The sequence below is a fragment of the Eutrigla gurnardus genome, assembly GCF_963514095.1.
Source record: "Eutrigla gurnardus genome assembly, chromosome: 7".
NCBI lineage: Eukaryota > Metazoa > Chordata > Actinopteri > Perciformes > Triglidae > Eutrigla > Eutrigla gurnardus.
Genome location: NC_139921.1, coordinates 18351843 through 18368134, shown reverse-complemented (window position 1 = coordinate 18368134; position 16292 = coordinate 18351843). Strand labels below are relative to the sequence as shown.

Below are 16292 nucleotides of genomic sequence, written 5' to 3'. Positions count from 1 at the left end.
AATTGTTAATATTATAGGCCTAGACTGCATTCCAATTCAGGGCTGTACTCACAAAGGGAATAGGCTATATGACATAGGAATAGTTCATTTTATTGGTTGAACCTGAGCATTCCCTTGACAATTGAAACAGGTCCATTCAGTGGATACTGCAAAGTTTACCAGACAGTAAAGAAAAGAGAGAAGTCCCTTTGACAAGACTGTGGTTTGGTCACACAGCAGTGAACCATTCTTTCCACATAATGCAACTATCCTAGGAGACTGTGACGAATGGCACATCACTGGATCAGTAAACATGTTTACAGACTGTGAAAACCATGGAGTGGGAGACAGACACAGCGGGAAGTTGCATACAAGACTGTGAGTGAAAGTAATAACATGCACAGAAAGCTGAGCAGAGAGCAGCTCCAGTACATGAAGGCTGAAACGTGCCTCCACTGATTTTTGGATTGTCTTGTTACTACAATATTTATTTTAGAACCAGATAGCAGTAGCAGAAGATACTTGACCATAGTTTCTACAATATAAAAATACTCCATTACAATAAAAAATGTACTGCATTCAAATGTTACTAGTAAATGTGCAGTAAGTATTTAGAGCACAATACTTGGAAGTCCAACAAGTAAACATACTGATCATCCGGAATGGCTTAGTGTATATATTTATTTATTTATAAGTTTATTGTTTTTATTGATGAATTATGAAGGAGTTTTAATGTTGCAGCTAGCAAGTTTTATCCATTGGTGGGCAGTTTATTATAGACCTATAACAATGCATCATGCTTTAAGTCAAGTTAGTATACTTGGTAGGAAAGTACAATAATTTCCAATAGGAAATATTTAAGTCAAGTAATAAATACCACAAAAAAGTATTTTCCACAAATATTTGGACATTTTTTAAGCCAAAGAGACAAGTCTGTCCAGTAACAATTGCTAGGTGGCGATAACGCATTGAGGGAACGTCGGATGCGACAACACTGAAATTTGTCCAAACAAGGCTCCGTACCTACGTCAGAGCACTCGGGGAGCAAACATGGCGGCTGCCCTGACAAGGAGGGTGTGCGGTGTGTATCCACAATTTGACATTCATATCTTTTCATTTCACGCTCCTCATTCCGTAAATGTTTGGCGTTTTATCCGTGTGTCCTGAACTCTCGGGGCAGCTGTGCGTACGTGTTTGTTAGCACAGATAACGCGTGACGTTTCTACAAAACGTTTTCTCGGACTCCTCTTGTGTTTTCATGACAGTTTTTTTGTTTTCTTTCCAGGGCTGCTGAGGCCGCTGTCGGTTTCTCTGTGTTCCAAGACACCACAGCTCTCTAAGCTCTCCAGCCTCATCCAGCCATCGCCTCTCTACGGCTCTGCTGCAGCCGCTTTCAGAGCTCCTCTGCGGGCTGCAGTGTGTCTGACACCCCGGTACAACATCCTCCAACGGTAAAGGTCACCAGGAGCACTCCTGCTAATATTCACATGAATATGTGGATACGATTAACAATACATACTGTAATCACTTCATATTAAGATGAATAATTCATATCAACACAGAGTTGGAATTACATTATCTGTGGAGGTGCAACGAAAGTGAAATTAAGTTCAATATCTACTCCTGTCTTATCGCCACAAATAATGTATCTGAGTGAGAAAAGTGGGGGATACAGTATATCAAAACCTTTCCAAATGAAAGAAATATGTATTTGTTACATGGTAAAAATAATTCTGTAATATAAGTGAATAAAATGAGTCATGTGACCATAAACTGCTTCTCTGTGTTGTTGCAGGGTATCGGCACTTATTCCCAGTTGGACTCAACAACCAAGCAGGAGTCTGACATACGTCAGTCTGAAGAAGGGGAAGAGGAAGAGCGTAAAATCTGTGACAGACAGGTTTATGAGGCTGCATTGTGACCTTTGGATCAGACGCAAGGTACATTTTCTTTTACTGTGTACTGCCATTACTGCTCTTCTTTGCACCTAACCCTCATCCTACCAACCGAGTCCCTGCAGATGTATGCTATAGACCCTAGGTCAATAGGTCAATCAATTTGTTCTTAATGACTTAATATTCTTTTCTGTTTTAATTTGTGTTTTTTGAACCCCAGTGAAAAGTGCCCTTTTGCAGCTTATTTAGTTTTGATAGATAAAATGTTTTCCATGGGTTCTAATAGAAAGTATGATACACTACCAGCGGGGTAGAGGAACGCTGTCAGTCATTTTGAAGGAGACAGACAGATACAGCAGACTTCCTCATGTGATCTGTTTTCGTTGCACACAATATGCAAATGAAAATGTGACTTTAATTAAATGTTATTTTCAGAATACATTAATTACATTACTAATAGTGTTTTGAGGTGAAACAAGTCAAAATTTTGCTGTGATGTTTATCTGATTGGGTTCCCAGGGACGTCAGTCAGTAGTCCCTATGTTAAGCATGTTGGTATGATGAGGGTTAAAATCACAGTGTTTCCAATCTGACTTATTGGTTTCGTGTGTCAACAGGCCGGATACAAGAAGAAACTGTGGAAGAAGAATCCCGCCAGACGAAAGCGCCTGAGGGAGCATGTGTTCTGTAACAAAACACAGAGCAAACTTTTGGATAGAATGACGACATCTTTTTGGAAAAGGAGGAACTGGTTTGTTAATGATCCATACCTGAAGTACCACGATCGGGTCAACCTCAAAGTGTAATTTTCCGATTCATGTAGTGACATCTTTGATTTCTGGTTGAATATAATGTAATAATGTGATATACGTAATAAAATCATACATCTTAAATTATTCTTTTTCTTTTGAATTCTGCTTTGAGACAACAAAAAAAACAAACGATTAACACACAGTTTATGTTTTGCTTCATATTTAATGGCTCAATTTAAACAAATATTTAACCGAGTAGAACAATGAATTGATAGCCGTGAACCATCTTGTCATCACTACACCGATTTTGTTTAATATTTCACAATAAAGTGGAAATTTAAGTAATTTGATATTCTGGCCTGCCAGAACAAAATTTCTTACGATAACTTAAGTAGTGTCTCCTCATGAACGAAGTCAAAGTGGCTAATTTATCAGTAAATAAGACGTTATTCATATATATGTATAGCCAACATGTATGTATAGTAACATTTTCATATTCTTTCCACAAAGCAACTAATAATGACAAAAGTAGTTCATTGTTTACCAGCAAGGCATCTGAACAAAATCATTTAAGAAATCCATTTTTTCATACAAATTAATAACAAACATCATGCATTGATGAGTTTCATTCTACGCACAAGTATACAAATCTGCTACTTAGCAACATGTTTTTTTTTTCTTCTCTGTTTTACTTTGCATGAATTTTAATGGAAGGAAATCACCTCCAGCACTAACACTGATACTATTCACGTTGAAACACATAATCTGATTTTTCCTGTTTAATTTTTGTTCTCCATTAAGTGTGCATAACGAGTGTATCTACAACATCAGAGTGAACGATGTGTAAACAGAACAGTTGTACCTGAGAAGCTGTTGTCTCAAACTTCAAACCACCCTAAATGATATAGATACAACAATGAAAATTATAAATCTACAGCAGACTTCCACCCGTCGAAAGCCAACACAGTGATACTTTGTGTCAGATGTTGCTGTGGGCTCAGTGAATTAAGTACAGGATGAAAACATACAGTGTATCAACATGCAATATATCAACTTAAATGCAAGTTTGTAAACCTGAATGAATTAGAATGAATTTCTAAGAAAAGAAGTGAGTAGAAGGTAAGATCGTTGGGTCCAGTGTTGCTCAGTGAACTGCAGAGCACTACACAGTGATTTCAAACATGGGAAAAGAACCATGTTTATTACAGTAAATATGTGCTCATATTTCTGCTACAGCTGAAAGTTTACATATTCCTAATTGGCCTTAAACTGATTAATAAATCAATTAAATGACAAAACACGCTTACAAACTGAACAGTAGATTGTCAAACAGTCTGCTCCACTGAGGAATTTATATATCTGTGATGCAAACGGTGTTACTTGTTACACAAGTCATAATTTCTTTACAGAAGAAATGGGCAATAATGATTTAATTGGTGGCTACTAATTTTTTATGATTATTATTTAATGTTATTGTAATTTTTGGCCTTTTAAGAGTATTGAGACTGTCATTGTATATTCTAAACATAGTGCAAAAATGATTGTTTAATGAGATAATACCTGTGTCAGAATACCACATCATAATTTTATGTCTGCTATGTCTTTCTTTAAGGCTTTGATAGACAGGTTAATAAGAGATTATTGTTTTCCACTGCTGTCTGACCTAATTTTTTTAAAAGGTAGGTTGTCTCATCCCAGGTTTTTGGGTGATTTCTGAATACCTAATGTGATTGTTAATCAGTGCAGAATTAATCTGCTTACAGATGTTTCTCCAGACTGAACAATCATTTGATCCTTGGCTTTTAACACATTCTCTAACAGTGAGCATCTCACTCTCAATGCCTGCTTTATTATTCAGAGACAGTACATTCTGTTCATTAAACAGCGTACTAATGACAGGGTAGACACGCATGCAAATGCCTACCCAAACCTGATATATAAAAACAATCAAATGAGAAAGACGAAGTACACACAAACTGTACATTAATACATATTCAATAACCCACAAACTCAAAATGTCTATCAGCACGGAGCCCGTTCATTCATTTGCACTATGTCATAAACCTCATTGTTTTTAAATCATGAGCCATATACTATATATATATATACTGTATATATAGAAGGGTCATCATAGGTCACTTTGGTAATACCTTATTCCAAAGCAAGGCTGCTTCAGTCATGTAGCTTTTGGCCATTCAGTATTTTTACTTCTTGCAGCAAAGGCAGCTGGAGTAGTCAAGAGGACAGTTTCACATGGCTTCATTGTTCGAAGAAAGAGCACTCCTGGATCTTGTGAGAGGCCTTAAGACTCTAAGTGGAGGCTAGAAGGGAAGAAACAAGCAAAGACGGTTAGAAATAGAACTACAATGACAGTATTTATAGGATGCAACTGGTGTTATTTTGTGTTTTTTCTTCTTGTCAACAAATCCCAAGGTGAGACCAAAACTAACAAAATAACAATGTGTTGACCTCTTTTTGACCTCCATACTCTGTGTGTGAATGAACTGTCTTGGTCCAAATCGGTTCAAATCCTTAAAAGCAAGGCACAATTATTTAGTTTAAAAAATACTACAACAAAAACCCTCGACATACATGAAATTTGACTTTTTTTTTGCAGTAGCTGGGCGCTTGCCCAGGGAACAACTTGCAGTTCAATGTCTTGCTTAAGGACACTTCAACGCGTGCACAGGAAGAGCCGGGGGTTGAACTACCAACCTTGAGACTAAAAGGAGGACATTCCGTTCTACCTCCTGATCCACAGCTGCCCTATTTTTAAAAAGCAGTCAATAGTAGCTGGACACTGTAGTTGTTTTTGTGTAAACATTGCAAAACAGTTTATTTGTTGGGGACTATTTTCAGCTGCGGATTAATACACCTTTGGTCTTCTGCTGAGTGGATGACGGTAGGAGAACGCTGTATGTGAGATTGCCAACAGTTTGGCTTATTGACACAAGGACAACAAGATGTCAGGCTTCAGCTGTACAGACAATACTAATTTGTAGGATCAAATAATTTATGTTTTTCATGGGATTTGTTGACAATTAGAAAAAAATAGAATATTGCTGGTGCCATCTTTAAAACAGTGCTGCTTCATTTAGCATCACAATATCAATCTGATATTAGATGCTGCAATGTGTTAATAAAAAAATCAATTCATTTCAGGGACTGATTATGCAGAATAACTTCCATAAACATCACATCAAAAGTAGTTATGTAATATGTCAGCCATCCAGCCATCGCTTGGACTTTTCCCATGCCGCATTTCCAAACAAGTGAGCAACTGCAACCATGCGAGAGCAAGATCACACATCCATTTGAACTGAGCAATAATTTCACTAAGATCTCAATACATGGTTGGTGCAGAAGTCCTGAACCATGATGATTTGTTTAGCTACACAGCAACAGAAAATTAGTGAATCGGTGAGTAAATCACCACTCTCAAGGGGCAGTTAGAATCAGACAGCAGCTGAGCAGCCACGTTGGCGAGGCAGTATACCTCAGGAGCCTTCCTCTTAGACAGCCTGAGCTGTGGAGAGCTTGACGCCATCTGCACTACTTTCCCCACCTCCTCAGGCTGCTCTGGAGGCGGAGGAGAGGGAGGTGGAGAGGGTGTGGAGGGTGGGGAGGACTGGGGTGTCAGTGAGGGCGTAATAGGAGTGGACTCAGACTCGGTCTGGGACGGCAACTCCTTGGAGTCCCATTGGTTCAACCCCAACATCTCATATTCAGTCATGTCAAAATCCTGTCCTGCACCATAGAAAAGGTCGGTGGAAGAGATGAATAACACGTCTCCCGTTGATTGAATTGAAAGTGAAATTGCTGTACATGTAGAGTGGCATCTGATTTTAGTCGGCAGAGATTAAGAAAGTTCATTATAACGCATTATCTTATTATCTTTTCTGCAATAACAGCAGAAGCCCAAAAAATAATAAGTCAGGAAAAATGTTTAAATATCACAATTGTTTTAAAGGAGGATTTTTGTGATATTATATCATTTTCATATTGTCAACAAATCCCCTGAAAAGACCAAAAGAAACAATGAATTGATGATTATAGTGTATCCTCTGTGTGATCCATTGTTGTCCAAAAACTAAAAACACACACATCAGTGAGCCACACTGTTGAGTGACATGTTCCTTCATTACAATGAACATGGGAACTGTAGTTTATATTTAGTCAATCCCACATACAGTACATCATCATGCTGCCATTAAAACTCACTAAAGCACCAAAAGTAGTATTAACAGTCCCGAACAAATTCACTGTTCATTCCTGTTTTAGCAATATTTACTAAAATACTAAAGTGCCCAGCTGTTAGGAAATTACATTTAAAAGCATTAAATATATTTGTGACCTGCTTTTGATTTACATCTTCATTTGGAACACGTGGTCTTGGGGCTGAGAACCACAGGCAGGGTGTGGTAGTCAGGAAGTGTTTTGAGAGAGACTAAAACGTGGCTAGTTAATGGGATTTGTTGGCAATAAAAAAAAAAAACCCATAGGGAATCCATAATAGTTATGCTCAAATAAATGGTCGAGAGCGATGGCTATAGTATTAGGGTTAGGATACCCTGTCGGTAAGGGGAATTGAATTGGAAGTGCATGCACAGAACAGAGAAAGCTTCCCTCCAGACCATCCATTCTAGCATCTTGAGTGTCATCATAAAATGACAGCAGCTATGTTAATAATATCCTCAGATATTTCCAGAAATAATCCCAATTGCTTGTCCGTTATTAAAAAAAAAATGTTGTGCCATAACTGTGCAAATATTTCAGTCCAATGTAATCAGCTGTGTCTAAAAAAAAAAACCCAATCTCCATTGAAACAAACAACAACTGTTTCCAAATGATGTTAAACTAGGAACAAATACCCGCAGCTACATGAGTGACTTATCACTGGGTGGTTGGCCTGGCAGCGCTGTGAGGCCTGACCTGCTCCAAACAGGAAGGTAGGACCAAAGTTCGGGGGCCAGTCAGGAAAACAGAGGCTCAACAATATCTGCCAGCTTAAACAAGCCTGAACAGGAAGACAGAAATCTACAAGATAATCTGTTTTACACAAAAGAACCGGTCACAGCTATCGCATTATAGCGGCACCATTCTGGCTAATATTCCTAACACTACAACAGAGTTTTGATATTCCTGTATACCACCATTCGCTTGTACTTTTCTGTGCTGGTCAGTCACGTCTGCTCACCCTTGTGGCTCTCCGACTTGCTGCGCATCATAGTCCTGGTCCTATGCTGTGCTGCTGCAGGCTGCGTAGTGCCAGGGCCGGTGTTAACGGGGTCAGACTGATAGGAAGACAGATCCTGCATGCTGAAACTCCTCAGCCTGTCTGACAGGACCCCTTGGCTCTAGAACAGGTAACACCAGGGATTTAGTGTCAGCAGCTATGTGTGACAGTAAGAGCACAGATCATCTTTAGGGGGATAAATACGTTGATACAAACAATGACAATAGGCTACGTTAAAAACACTCAATATGTCGACATTATTATGTGAATAGCAAATGACATGACATGTTTGATACCCTTATATACAATGACCTTCAACTGTACTGTACCCCCCGCCCAGGTCAATACAAAACAAACATCCACAGTCTGCATTACCTTTGTTGCAGCCATGACAGCAGCTGTGGCAGCAACATTCAGCCCTTTTCTCCCAAAATGCACCAGGGTATCATAGCTTTTGTCCTTGGCTTGGCAGATATATTCATCAATGTCCTGAAACAAGGGCAACAAAAATACACATTAACCTTTATATCTCTCTTTTCCTTATCTAATTTGTGGTGTTCACAGGTGTTTCTTGGACTGTTTGATAACATTACTAAACGTCACCGACACACTAACGAGTTTCCTGACTCTGACAGAGGAAAAAGGAAAGGAGAAAGGGAGGAACACCATGACACTTCCTCTCTCCTGTCCTGAAACACATCTTTAACAGCTTGAGTGGGAAACTGAATAAGCAAAAAGGCCCTCTTTTGGTCTCTTGACAGCTGCAAAGCTCAAATTGTATTAGATACAAAACCATAAGGATGAACATCAACTGAATATCTTCATCGAAGCCCTTCTTTGAAATGCGTCAGCAGGAGGGAAAAAAAGAAAAATACAACAAAGGAAGTGTTTTCACCTTTTCTTTTGAGGAAAGCGTGGGATGAACAAACTTCCTGTATAACACACTGGAGCCTTTAGTGTAAGGGGACAGCAGCCACACCACAAAGGCGATCTTCAGTTCATAGTAGAAAGGAATCCTGCAATGAGCACACAAAATTACTGGTTTAACAAAGCAGAATAAAAAAGCATTATTTAGTGACAATATATGGTATATGATATAAAAACATTGAGGAGGTATAATCAAGTAATTAATATGAAATATCTGAAGTCACTTACCAACAAAGAAACATATCTGTAAACACTTCGACGGCAGTGAATAGAGCAAATATTATCCAGTACATCATCCATTTCACCTGAAATATAAAACAAGAGTGAAAGATTAACGTAACTACGCACAACATCTTGTATCGATGAGGATGATGCGGCTGGAAATCATCTTGTGAATAAAAATACAAATGCTTTACTCACGTATTCTTTCACATCTTTCGACTTCACAGCTTTATAGGATGAGTACGCAGGATATAGTGTACCAAACACGAGTCTGGAAGACAGAAAATGTGCCCATCAACTCCAGAAACATTTAACGCTGCAGTTCAGATATTTAAAATATGCATAAAAAAACATTTTAAATGTAATAAATCATGATATTGAGCAATATTTCCCTGTTTTATCGTCACTGTCAATTATTAGCCCTCTTAACAGCATATGCTGTTCCAGATAATGGGTTTATATAATATACGTTTTGCCCATTAGTCTTCAGAGCTGCAGCCTACGTGACTGAAGTACTGGACAGGTTGGTGTCAGTTGAGCTCAAACAGAAAAGGTGCGATAGCTTTTCCCTTCCAGAAATAAACTATCAAATAACCCGGGCAAAGTGAAATCGTCCCCTGTCTGATTTGGCTAAAAACAATCTGTCCAGGTGCTAAACTTCCAGCCACGAGGTAAAAAATGTGCCTCCATCATGTCTTTTCTTTACATTTCTATTCACGTAGACACCTGTGCTGCTGGGTGTCCTGGCAGAGACAGGACCCTGTTGAAGTGCTACAGCCAGGCAACAGCTGTGAGTGCGACCTGATCAGATTACTGACCCACATCATGTTGCTCAGGCTGGGACAGCTAACTGTTCTCTAACAGGAGTTAAAAAAAACAACAACAACAACAACACAAGGACACACAAACAAACAGATCACCTGTATGAGACGCAACTAAACATGTTTTGCTGGATATAGGAAACACAATGACCCACATAGCCAGGTTGTGAAGAGTCAGGGCGGAGGCAGTTGTGTGTAACAAGATCTGGTAATCTAAATTTAATTGCCTCACTATTTTGAGGTTGGGCCTGCTGTTGGTACACTCCACACGGTCCGCAATGGCGCTGATTCATACTTTGTGCGTGTAAAAATAACCAGAACTTAAATGTCATCCTATTGTTTAATGTTTCAAAGCTATGAGGGAATATATGGGGGTATATATGCACGCGTGTCGTATTACATGCATAACTTGCATTGCAATTCCTGAGAAAGCTGACCCATCCCTTTTGTTTGTTTTTTCTTCTCAATATGGGACATCAACAGAGAATTAGCTCCACTCAAAGACCGCTCCTGCTGTTCACTGACATGTAGCTTTCTGCCAAGCGAGAGACGCCTCTGATCTCTGGATCGGACTCACATGAGCGTTAAATGTCATGCAATAGATTATTCAACCAATCACGTCACCCCTTTGTCTGGGATAGAAAAAAGGAGCATTTGATAAACACAAAGAGTGTCAGGCTACTGAGCGCTGTTCCCAAATACGGGCCTATAGCTCAGCATTCGTGTAGCTGAAATGGCAAAGTACAATCCTGTGGTATTTGGACAATTTATCGGACAAATAAATAAATAAATAACAGGCGGACGTCTGCTCTCCTCAGCCTACACACTGACGTCTGATTCGGATTATTAGACAATTCGCGGGGGCTTGTAAAGCGCACCGCTCCAGCACCATCAATGAGTGGCTGAAATACCCGCAATGGCACGGAACCACACTTTATTATTACTAGAATGAAAAGAAAGAATAAAAATGACTTACACCACAAGTCTAGAGATGATCCAGGAGACCATTGCGCTGGAAAGGCGACAGGACGCGCTGTCGGCGGGGAGGAGTTTCCTCCAGATGACAGGCGCGTCCAGGCGGCTGCGTCTGGACGCACACTGGCAGCAACGTGATGCAGGGTAAACGGTGAGCGGACTATAACTCTTACCCATAGATGGCAGTGTGACATTGCTCAGACGACAGTCAGCAGAGAGAGTGTACCCTGAGGCCCCAGGTGCCCATTTCGCTTCACCAGCAGAGCCTTTGATTATTTGCCCAGTGACCAGAAACCAATTCTAGTAAATGTGATTAAACAGTTTATTTAGAACTATGCATCACGATGGTAGAGGGGAAATTAAGTTATTTTCATACATCTGTATCTTGTTTGCTAGATCAATCATTTTGTCTATAAAATATAAAATACAGAATTGTGAAAAAATACATAACAGCTGACCCCCCAAAAAGTGATGTCTTCAGATTGTTTTGTTCAACACCACGTTATTCATTTTACAGTGATTTAAAGTAGAACAGGGAATCCTGGAGATAACAGGTTGCCATTTTGCACAGAAATTATTAATAATCACATTGTGTCCTAATAATATGAATTCCATTGCCAAATCTGGCAACACCTGTTCCATTAGTGCTATGGATGCCTACCTTTGCTTTGTCCAGCCTCTGGTCCACATACTGAAGCCAGAGAACAGAGGGTAGGTTTTGTTGAAGTACAACAAAAGCTGTTGTTGCTAGTAGAAATCCAATACTTTAGTCCCATTTGAAGCCAGTGAATAGCTTCAAAACAAGTTGCCCAAAATGCACCGCGAACCCCTTACCGTTTCTTGTCCTTAAAAAAACAAGAACAAACAATCTCTATATCAACATAATGTAAAATTACTCCCATTGTGATAAATACCAGAAATAAATTATTTGACTTAGCTTCTGATTCATAGCTCCAGCAACCAATTACTGCTCGACTGAAACCCCCAAACAGCAGAATAATGACAACTTTTTACAGTTTGGTTTGTTTTCAGAACTGCTGAGCAAAAAGTTTTATCTGTCAGACAAGTGTTTGGAAACAGAATTTGTTTTTCCATGCAGTACAGATTCTGACCTGCAGAGTGTTGCAACCCAGCAGGTTCCGATTGCATTAAGCCAAGCATTTAGTGTTTATTTTGACATTGACGAGCTAGATGTAAATTAAAATGTTGTTCTTAAAAGTTTATTTCCTTATTTTGCCCCCATTCACATAAAAAAGTATACACACAATACTTCCACAATACATAGGTTCTGCACTAACCAACCTTTCAATTTCCTCTGCATCTTCCTGCTGGGAAAGAACTTAGTCATGATACAACGTCAGACATTGAACAAGCTGAATGTTAATGCAAAGAAAATGGGTTAGGGTAGTATGCGTGCATTTTTCTGATGAGTGCAATTAACATGTATGACCACATATAGATACAATTTTGACTGTACAGAAAATTAACTATCAAAAGGAGAAATCCACCCACCATCTCTTTAGTGTTTCAGATAATGTAGGCTAGTTACCAGTAAACAGAAGCTGTTGCTTACTAAATGCATCCTAGTACATAGTAGACCAACAACTGAATGGTGATCTAGGGAGTGATTTAAGTGCAGGGTGGTTATTAAATTGTTTGCTTGGATCATAAACACCCAAATACCTCCACCACAAGTCCATAACTTAGGACAGAACAATATGAAGGAGCACTGTAGGCACAGCAGGCTTTTCATACTTACATTATATACACTTCCTTAAACCTTCTGTTTGCTTTGGATAATAAAGAATCACCTATGTTTACCCCAGATAACGAAAGACAAGAAGCAAAAACACTTTTTCATCTGGCTGAGTAGACCAAACATTCTATTAAAAAAAATGTAAAGACATTAACTGTTGTAGCACAAAGTTAACCCCAAATGATTATGTGAAATAATAATTATAATATGAAGCATGGAGATTTCTCAGCACTGTAAACCCAGCGCCAGAATTGTCTTTGTCCTTATTGGAGTGAGTAGACTTTGACAGAAAAGTGGCAGTTCACCCTAGCTCCTCAGAGCTGCTAATCTTGACTGCATCTCTTCAATGTCCTCCTCTGACTCATCCTCTGAAGCTGCAGCGGCAGCAGCAGGCTTGATTTCAGGCAGGGCATCTGTGACTTTGTTTGGTGCTTTACCAAGGGCACCTTACAGAGCAAATAAAAATCATGAAACAAAGCATTTAGTATTATTATTGTTAGACCTAAATTCTTAGAAAATCTAGACGCCAAACAAACAGGAATGTAACATATTGTGATGGTTTAGTTGAACAAATATCTTCACCTGCTGTAATCTCAAAGAGAATCTTGTCAACTTCCTCCTCTGCTGCTTCCTCCATCTCCTCTCCATCTTCCATGCTTTCAAACGTGTCTTCTAACATTTCTTCAATGATGCCAGCCTGAAAGATGAATATGTATACATGATAATAGTAGATGGTGACTGGAGTAAGCCACAGTATTCCATTTATTGTAGTTGAATGCAAGTGAATTCAATCTATGCATGTTGGACATCAATGCTGACCTTCATCATCTCCTTTGATAGGTCCCTCATGGTGGCCTGGACCTCTGGGATTTTGATTAGGTTCTGCATCGCTTTCATTACCTCTGTGCTCTTCTGCAGAGACCCGGCTACGCGTAGTACAGCTATAAACAGAGCATTACAGACATTACGTTCTATAATAAAAGAGAAAACTGTTCAACAAAGAATTATTGAAATATAATGACATTAAATTGTCCCCTGTCTAATGACCCGGCTGCTGCACTCCCAAACTCACAAAGCTGATTTTTCATGCTGAGTTGCACAGAGTTCATGTGGGCTTTGGAAGCATAAAGTTTGGTGACAGCTCGTTTTGACTGAATCATCTCCTTCGCCAGAACCACACACACATCCTTCTGGCCCCTTTTGGCAGCATCTTTGATGGATCTTTTAACTTTTTCTTCTTCCCTTTGAATATCTGACACAAAAGGGCATACCATTACATACTATACAACAAGTAATATAACTTACATAATTACGTCCTAAAGAATATAATTAAACAACACAAAATGTACTATCTCAAAGGAGTCACTACCTCAAACTTTAAATTCTACATGACATTGTTCAGCCTAATTAGCCAATGGATAATACAGTAATTGTCAGCTCATATCAAAACAAGTAAATTATAAACGTATAAATAAAGACATTTTACAATAACAGTATACTTTTTAAAAAATAAATAAAATAAATTCAAATGCTGACTGTATCTTACCTCTAATTTGTCTGTCGATCACTCTCATTTCCTTCCTGATTTTTTGCGACCACTCATTCACCTGAAATGATGCATTGTCATTACAAACTACAATGTTGTTCGTCACAGTAAGTTTTAAATACCCACATCAACGTGGCGTTGCGTGTGATATTAGACCAAATCAATGTAAAACGTTTAACAGCTAAATTTGTAACAGAATGCGTTGTCAGCTACGCTAAAGCTAACACAATAAGGATTTGTTTACATTGAAACGACTGACAGCAGACGAGTGTTAGCTTGTATGCTAACTAGCTAGCTCTCAGTACAGAAACAAAAACACGATTAGCTAATCGGTTAATGAGGTACATTCACAAACGTATAATCGTAGATATGGTACAATAATGCGGTTTAAAGCCAGGTACTATTACAGGGGCTGTTGGCAATGGTTTATTACGACTTACGTCAGCTGTTCAGTTAGCAAGAAGTAGCAACAGATTGGAGAAACTGAGCGGAGTTCAATTGGCAGCTAACATTAGCAAAAGGTGTTGTCATTGTTTTCTTACTACGGAGCAAAGTCTCAAAGACAGCCCTGGTCTTCGGGGGTCGGTACTCACCAGCTCTTTGGGTGACTTATCTGGTGTTCTGCCGAACAGCCCCATTGTCACAACTGAGTTAAATGCCAAGCTAACCCACCTGACTAACACTAGCTAGCTAGCTCAGGGTGTTGAACCAGCACTTCCTGTTCTTGCGCTCAGGTCCCTCGGGCTCAGTCCCAACACGAAGGAACGTTCAGTCCATCTGGTCCTCGTCAAGGGAACAAGGACAAGTGGTCAAGTGAAGATCAACTCGAACCAGACACACAACCAATAAAATGATGTACTATTTCACATACAATATACTCACAGTGCATTTTATGTACAATCAAAATGTTACTTAAAGATATATTTACTTTTTTTCTTTCTTACTATCGTCAAAATGAAAATTACATTCTGATTTAGCAATGTGAATGTCCTGATATTTAATGGTCCAACTTGCAAAAGTACATTTTACCACAACATTACAGTGCTAGACCTTCATCAGACAAAAATTCCACATGCTGCAATTAAATGTAGGCTACTTTTTCGCAACTTGGACAGTGTGCAGGATTTGTTTGTAATTTTTTAACTATTCGTCACTCCCCTACACACCTTGAATGTGGGAAGTGTTGTTGTGGTAAAGTCCATAATCAAAATCATGATCAAAATCAAACTTTAGTTCAAAAGCTCATTGATGCAAAAAGTGGATGTATTGTACACAGCAGAAGTTCTTTGCCCATACAAAGTGCAAAAAATAAAATAAATAATGATTCAAATATGCAAAGGCCTTGCACAACCCGACAGATATTTTCAGTTATTTTATCTGATTAGACCTCTGCTCAAGACACATGCGAGGTCACCAAATTCTTTGAATTAATATCAATGATGAACCCACCCTATCAAGTGCAGAGAGAGAGATGTTGATCAAAAAGTAGCCTACATACAAACTGAAAGCAGCCAAAAGTGAAATCACCTGCGTATGCAGAGCCATTGAGTATTTCCCATTTTCTACGACTTTTTTTCTTCTCCACTACAATTTTATACTACAATGTTTATTTGACACCCAAAGTTAGCCTACTTTGTGTATTATACGAAACACTGACATGCAAAATGTCAGTCGAAAAAGACCAATGTTTTGTAGTTAACTTTTTACTCCATGATCATTGTTACAAGTTCCTTTGCAGACTATGTTTTTTCATTCAAAAGCTCTGATCAATTTTTCTAACATATACATTGCAAAGAAAAAATAATAATACTTTATTTGATGTAAAGTCTTGAATGCAGGACTTATACATTTTACACATAGTGTTTTGTTATTAAGAAAATGATCTGAGTACTTCTTACACCACTGCCAATGGTACATTTGGGAAGTTGGGCATAGGCCACGTTAAAATAAACAAAAATAAATATTTTATTGAATTAAACAATGATGCATTTAAATAATATATGGAGAACCCCGTGTTATAGAGACATTCCATATTGCAGTGCACCAGCAAGGTTTATTTGTTCCATATGTATTTATATCAGTATCTTTATATTGGACAGTTATTATATGGATACACCTGCTGTGTCACCGGTATGGGGGACTTTCAGACAGACAGCTCTTGCTTTTAAACCGTTTGCTCCTAC

General features: G+C 38.7%; 3 protein-coding genes across 5 annotated transcripts; 1 reads left to right on the top strand and 2 right to left on the bottom strand.

Moving 5' to 3' along the window:
* The first annotated feature begins 1004 nt into the window (after positions 1–1004).
* mrpl35 (mitochondrial ribosomal protein L35) lies at positions 1005–2761 on the top strand. The gene is made up of 4 exons (XM_084012896.1): positions 1005–1060; positions 1265–1430; positions 1775–1919; positions 2492–2761. The coding sequence occupies exons 1-4, from the start codon at positions 1030–1032 to the stop codon at positions 2678–2680; spliced, it is 531 nt and encodes a 176-aa protein (XP_083869022.1). The 5' UTR covers positions 1005–1029; the 3' UTR covers positions 2681–2761.
* A 68-nt stretch (positions 2762–2829) lies between these two features.
* On the bottom strand, positions 2830–10923 carry reep1 (receptor accessory protein 1). 3 transcript variants are annotated; one of them, XM_084012889.1, is made up of 8 exons: positions 10809–10923; positions 9210–9282; positions 9018–9094; positions 8758–8878; positions 8238–8351; positions 7824–7983; positions 6123–6373; positions 2830–4947 (listed from the first exon to the last, which is right to left on the bottom strand). In XM_084012889.1, exons 1-8 carry the CDS (start codon positions 10838–10840, stop codon positions 4876–4878), a joined length of 900 nt encoding a protein of 299 aa, XP_083869015.1. In that variant the 5' UTR covers positions 10841–10923; the 3' UTR covers positions 2830–4875. The 3 variants fall into 3 exon arrangements, with proteins under 3 accessions (XP_083869015.1, XP_083869016.1, XP_083869017.1); XM_084012890.1 differs by having other exon boundaries at positions 6123–6205; XM_084012891.1 differs by lacking the exon at positions 6123–6373.
* Positions 10924–12005: 1082 nt separating this feature from the next.
* On the bottom strand, positions 12006–14852 carry chmp3 (charged multivesicular body protein 3). Its single transcript, XM_084012894.1, has 6 exons — positions 14703–14852; positions 14110–14170; positions 13636–13815; positions 13383–13504; positions 13146–13260; positions 12006–13009 (listed from the first exon to the last, which is right to left on the bottom strand). The coding sequence occupies exons 1-6, from the start codon at positions 14745–14747 to the stop codon at positions 12870–12872; spliced, it is 663 nt and encodes a 220-aa protein (XP_083869020.1). The 5' UTR covers positions 14748–14852; the 3' UTR covers positions 12006–12869.
* Between the last annotated feature and the right edge of the window lie 1440 nt (positions 14853–16292).